This window comes from Pyrus communis, chromosome 6, assembly GCF_963583255.1.
Source record: "Pyrus communis chromosome 6, drPyrComm1.1, whole genome shotgun sequence".
Classification (NCBI taxonomy): domain Eukaryota; kingdom Viridiplantae; phylum Streptophyta; class Magnoliopsida; order Rosales; family Rosaceae; genus Pyrus; species Pyrus communis.
Window position 1 is genome coordinate 10,581,142 of NC_084808.1, and position 5,949 is coordinate 10,587,090.

General features: G+C 38.6%; 1 protein-coding gene across 1 annotated transcript; it reads left to right on the forward strand.

Annotated features, from left to right (window-relative positions):
* Positions 1 to 1,126: 1,126 nt before the first annotated feature.
* Positions 1,127 to 2,099, forward strand: LOC137736581 (auxin-responsive protein IAA33). Its single transcript, XM_068475826.1, has 2 exons — positions 1,127 to 1,546; positions 1,802 to 2,099. The coding sequence occupies exons 1-2, from the start codon at positions 1,128 to 1,130 to the stop codon at positions 1,878 to 1,880; spliced, it is 498 nt and encodes a 165-aa protein (XP_068331927.1). The 5' UTR covers position 1,127; the 3' UTR covers positions 1,881 to 2,099.
* Positions 2,100 to 5,949: the final 3,850 nt, after the last annotated feature.

A 5,949-nucleotide genomic window follows, 5' to 3' on the forward strand; every position in this document is an offset into this window, starting at 1 on the left:
ATCGTACATCACATGTGGCATACCATATGACCTCGTTTGATATCTAAGATTGGATTTTAGTGGATAACTTACTAAATTAAAGGTGTATTGAAGGTAGAGATGAGTTATTTTTCATTTTCAGTGGAGTAGACGAGGATTAGACATGAAAGAAACTTATCCCTTTCTAATCCTCATATTTATGGAGAGGAGAAAGGGTTAGAATGGATAAGTTTCTTTAATGAGAGTAATCCTTTTTTCTACCGTGAGAGACAATTTTTTCATTTTTGCTCCTTCAACATACTAGTTTAATGGTGTTATTGATCTTTTAATCCTAAATACCAAACGAGGCAATCTGAACATTCCACTTCATTCATTTTAATTTATTTGGTTTAGACAAAGCCACACTCTACTTGTTTTATTATTTAGACATATATGGTTGGAATTGAGACTTTTATTTCCCGAATAATGATTTTCAACTACAAATTTTGAGTTTTTTTCTTCGAACAAACGATATTACCTACACTAATAGAGAGAGGGTGAGCTTAGCCTCACATTGGACTAGTAATAATATGGTTTAAATTCGCTTTTGAGGAAAATCAAAACTAAGACCTCTCACTTACAACTGAAAATGAATTCCACTCGACTGTAATAATGAGTAGCAATTCTGGTTCTTAAAGAATAGTATGGACCAAGAATAAAGAAGAAACCTTATGTGGTTTAGTTATTAGTTCCTCATAGTTATTAGTTTCTTCTAAACTTTAGGACCTGCCTTGAAAGATAGAATCGCCTTTACATCTACCTATACGTATAAATATATCGACGAGGTCGGTATATTCACACATGCTATATAATGACTCTGATAAAACAAAGGAAAATTAAGCACTCTCTAAGTTGAGGCAGTTTCAGACACCTAACTGAACTGACCACTTTTCCGACATTTGTGCGTTCTCCTCTCTTTCTCCTCTCTCTATCCTCTCCCTAACTCTTCTACTCATTTTTACCAAGACACAATTAAATACCCACTCTCCTTGTCCAAACCCAACAAATACCAAACCTATCTCGTTCAGCTTCCTCACTCGAATCCTTCTCTCCTAACATATATCCCTCCAAAAACACCAAACCCTTCTCAGTTAATTTCATAGAAAATCATGAATGCTTTTGATCAATCTCAGGGACAAGACTCCTTGAAAAGAAGATGGCAAGAGAGCAGAGTACAGCTTGGTGGTGGTGGTGCAATTACTACAACGTCTTCTCATTTGAACAGAAACCCTAATGGCAGTAGTCTCCATGGCTTCCCAGGACTTCTTGACGACGATCTTGTTTCCACCGTGGTCCCTCCGGTCACCATTGTGCTTGAAGGCCGTTCGATCTGCCAGCGCATTTGCCTCCAGAAACATGCAAGCTACCAAAGTCTTGCCAAGGCCCTCCGCCAGATGTTCGTGGATGGTGGCGATGTGGGAACCATTAACGAGAAGGATCTTGATCTTTCAAATGCTGTTCCTGGTCATGTTATTGCTTATGAAGACATGGAAGATGATCTTCTTCTCGCCGGTGACCTCAATTGGAAGTGAGTTATTACTATTATTCTCGTTATGTTTTCCCTTTTAATTTGACAATTACATAGATGATACAGAGTCTCGATGTTATGATTTGTGTGTAAAATTCTCTTACTTATAATTTGTAATCTGACTGTGAATCTGAACGATGCATTTGAATAAGAATTTATCTAATCGATAGTCTTATGGTTTCGTGCAGTACACAAGGTCATAATTTGACTTTATACATCTGATGATGCGTTTATGTGTCCGTGTGCCTGTTACAGGGATTTCGTACGTGTAGCGAAGAGAATTCGGATAATGCCAGCCAAGGGAAATTCAAGGAGGGGAAGAATGGGAACATAGAGCTAGCATATATATGCTGGAATTTGGCATTTTGCAGACGTTTTGTTCGCAAGAAAGTCAAGGAAGTTATGCAAGTAATAAACAAGGAACTTGATCGTTCAAAGAAAAAAAAAAAAAAAAAAAAAAAAAAACAAGGAACTTGTGTCTCAGGAAAGCATATGTACTTTTCCCACTGAAATGTAAAGCATTTTCACTGTTTTTCTTATACATGAATAAAGTTTTTTCCCATATCAATATTCTCCTTAAATTTTCTTCCTAGGGATCGCTGAGCTATATAGGCAAGTATATTACAATGCTATTCCAAGACCAACGGTCTTTCTTTGGCAAATAAGACTATCATTTTGTTTTTGTTTTATAGCAGCTATTAGAAAAAAGGAAAAATTATTTTCTCCTTTTTGAAGCTTCTATGAATCAACTTATTTGATCAAACCGCTGCTCTTGGTGTTCAAACTAGTCATTAATGATCGGCTTCATTAGTATCCTTTCAGTATGTGTTGCAAACACTTTCATTTTGTATGTCTCATCTTCTCCAGAATAATTTTTTTTTTGTCAATCTTCTCCAGAATAATTAAGTTAGGGTAAAGTACAAAAATTACCTCAACTATTAGTGTCACGACACTTTTATACCTCATCTTTTAAAATTGACAATGTCATATTGCATCTTTAGAATTTGGTCCAGTGTTATACCTTCCATTACTTGGCCTTACTTTTCAGTTTAATGCTGACGTGACTTGATTCAGGGCCCACTTTCTATTAAAAAATCATTAAAATATTATTAAAAACTAAAAAAAAAATTATTTAATATTTTTTGAATATTAAAATAATAAAGAAAAGTAAAAAAAAAAAAAAAAAAAAAGAAGAAAAAACAACCCTCAGTTCGTCCCTCCCCCTCCCCCCTCCTCTCTCTTCTCCCCCATCTTCATCTTCTTCCCCTCACCTGCAACCACCCCACACCCAAAAAAAAAAAAACAAAAAAAAAATTCCAATTTGTCTGCACCCTGCACCCACCCTCAGTTTGTCTTCCCCCTTGCGATCATGGCGAAACAAACGATCATTGCGAATATTCCCCATCCACCCACTCAGATGCATTTATTAGACACGATCTCCTACTCTGCATGTCAGTTATTCATAGTTGTGAGACCTTGACATGTGGCCACTTCTCGTCGCGTCTGTCTAACTTCAACGATGTACGCGCCTCATACCCGAGGCTCGTAAACTTTTGAAACGTCTCTTCATAATGATCGTGCCTTAAAGTTCGCTGTCACACGTAATCGTGCTGCCCTAATTTGAGTGCTTTTTGGCCTCTTTACCTGGATTTTCAAAATTTTCAATGATTATTAAAGATATCGGCTGGATTTGCCTTTCAATCTTTAGATCTAAGACCGTCGATCTTCTCTTCCAGCTGCCTATAAATACCAACTTTGGCCTCATTCCAATTTTACGTTTAAAAAATCCCAGAACTCTCGCCATTTTACTCTGATAATTTGAAACCCAGAACTTTAATCTCTGAAACCCATAAACTCAAACCCCTCACCTTACTTCAATGGTTGCCAACACTTTCGTTACCAAGTTTGCTGAAGAGTGTGGTAAGTGTAATGATTTCATTACTTGAAGCGCCATCAAAACTCTTCAATTTGAAGAGGATGTAGTTGCTTCTCACTAGATTATGGGGCCTTTGTTTAAAGATGACGTTCCAGAAGTCATCATTGAGATGCTGAAGAGCCATTGCTTAAGTCTTTTATTCTAGGGTTACGATTTGTTGAAATGGGAATCGCCAAAACCCAAGGGGCTTGGCCTTCGACCCCTGTAGCTTGGGCTGCTTGGGTTAGCTAAATGGAACCATACTTCGCCGCTGATTAGAAATCACTTGGTATTTTTGACACCATCAAACTCTTGACCATCGGGATCAACATGTATCGAGAGTTCCTGATGGCTGCTATGAGCTTTTGATGCTCGGCCACCAACACTATGGTGCTTCCACTTGGCCCTATTGGACTAACCGTTCTTGACATAATGACTATCCTTGGTAGCTCTCCATTTGGTCTTCCAGTTGATACCTTTCTCTTTTGGTATTAATTCGACCTGGACTTGAAAACAGTCTTTGATGAGCGTGCTCTTGAAGTTCTACAGAAGGATAACCAAAAGGAGGTGTTCGACGGCGTTTGGACTTGATTACAACATCATCGATGTATACTTCAACAATTGTGCCAATCAGGTCGTGGAAAATGGTATTCATGGCATGTTGATATGTGGCACCGGTGTTCTTAAGTCCGAAAGGCATGACAACCTATTCGTAGGTCCTTAGTGCACTAGGGCACCGAAAAGCAGTTTTATGAATATTTACTTCAGCAATAAAAATTTGATTGTAACCAGCGTGGCCGTCCATGAAAGAGAACATCTAGTGGTTTGTTATGGCATCGATTAATAAATCTAAAATTGGTATTGGATATTCATCTTTACGGGCTGCCAAATTTAGATTACGAAAATCGATGTAGATGCGTAAAACACCACTTTTCTTCAAGATTGGGACAATATTCGCTAACCATTCGACGCATCGAGCTGTAAAAAAAAAAAAGCCGGCTTTTAAAAGTTGAAAAAGTTCATCTTTTATGTTGAGCTGAAATTCGATCAAGAATTGTGTTGGAGATTAGCTGTCTAGGTTTGATATGCAGTTTGTGTTTAATTAGTGTTCGATCAAGGCCAAGCATCTCATGGTAACTTAAAGTAAAACAGTCTTTAAATTCTTTATGTAATTTACAAAGTTCGCATTTCATAGGCTGAGGCAACAAAAAACTAATAAATAAAGGCTAAGATTCGTCGGCTATTCCAACATTTATCTCTTCTAAATGATCTTTGACTTCAGGCTGAATATCTTCGGGCTCAGTTGCTGCAAATTGAATGTTATCGAAGGACAACTCTGGGCCGTTATTCCCTTCGGTGAGGAACTCCACTAAGTTCACGCTAGAATCTGGCTGCTTGGAAATGGTGTACCAGTGGGCCAGCAACCATTCCATCATCGATGAAATTGCGGCCATTCGTTCGTCCCGTTATGTTGCGTCAGTCATCAAGATAATTAGTTAAGTCACCCAATCCAGGTCTTGCCGAATCCTATTGAATGGTTTCAGCGCCAACCTCGACGATTTTCTGGATAGAGACTCTGGTCGGCCTTCCTTCTTTATTAAAGCCTTGTAAAATGATATAGTCGACCTGGTCGTCGTAATAACGGGCTTGAATCATGTTGGCTTCAAATAGCTGGTTATCGACCGAATGAACTACGGTCGATTTGTCGTCTAAGAAAATAAGGGCCTGGTAGAGTGATGAAGGGATACAACTAGTCTAATGGATTCAGTCACGACCGAACAATGCATTATACTTGGTCTTTGAATCAACTATAACAAAAGCGGTCATATGATTTCGACCTACGATATTTACTTCTAAAGGTAGGACTCTTTTAGTCTGAGATTCATCGCCAACAAAGTTGCTCATGGTCACGCAAGATGGAATGATTTCATCTTTGGAGCATCGCAGAGCTTTCATTATAGAAATAGGCATGATGTTAACTGTTGCCCCACAGTCAACCCAAACTTTGGGTATCAAATACCCTTCAATATGAGCCGTTATGTACAACGACTTCAGATGATGAAGGTTAACGGCCAAAGAGCAGGGAAATAGCTCAGCTAAGGTTGCTCGAAGATTATGTTTGGCAACTACATCACCATTTAAAAAGCTTTGTTGAGACGTGGTTGGTTGGAATTCTGCAGATACAACATGGACCATGCTAATTTCCATGTTGTCGAGGACCGAGGGCCCCGTTGGGTCACGATCTCTATCTTCTAGATTGTTTGGAAGAATATCTTGATCTTTGGTCACACCAACTACATCATCTTTAACCACAGGTAAAATATGTGCACCTGGTATACCTGGCGTGGCCGTTTCATCTTCAATTTTGGCAACTGGTTCCATTATCGCTGGGACTTGGTTTTATGTTTGCAAAACTTTGTGAACCCACTCTTGATATGCGATACAAGCATCTTGTGTGTCCAAATAGGCGTCCAACCTGTTAACTCAC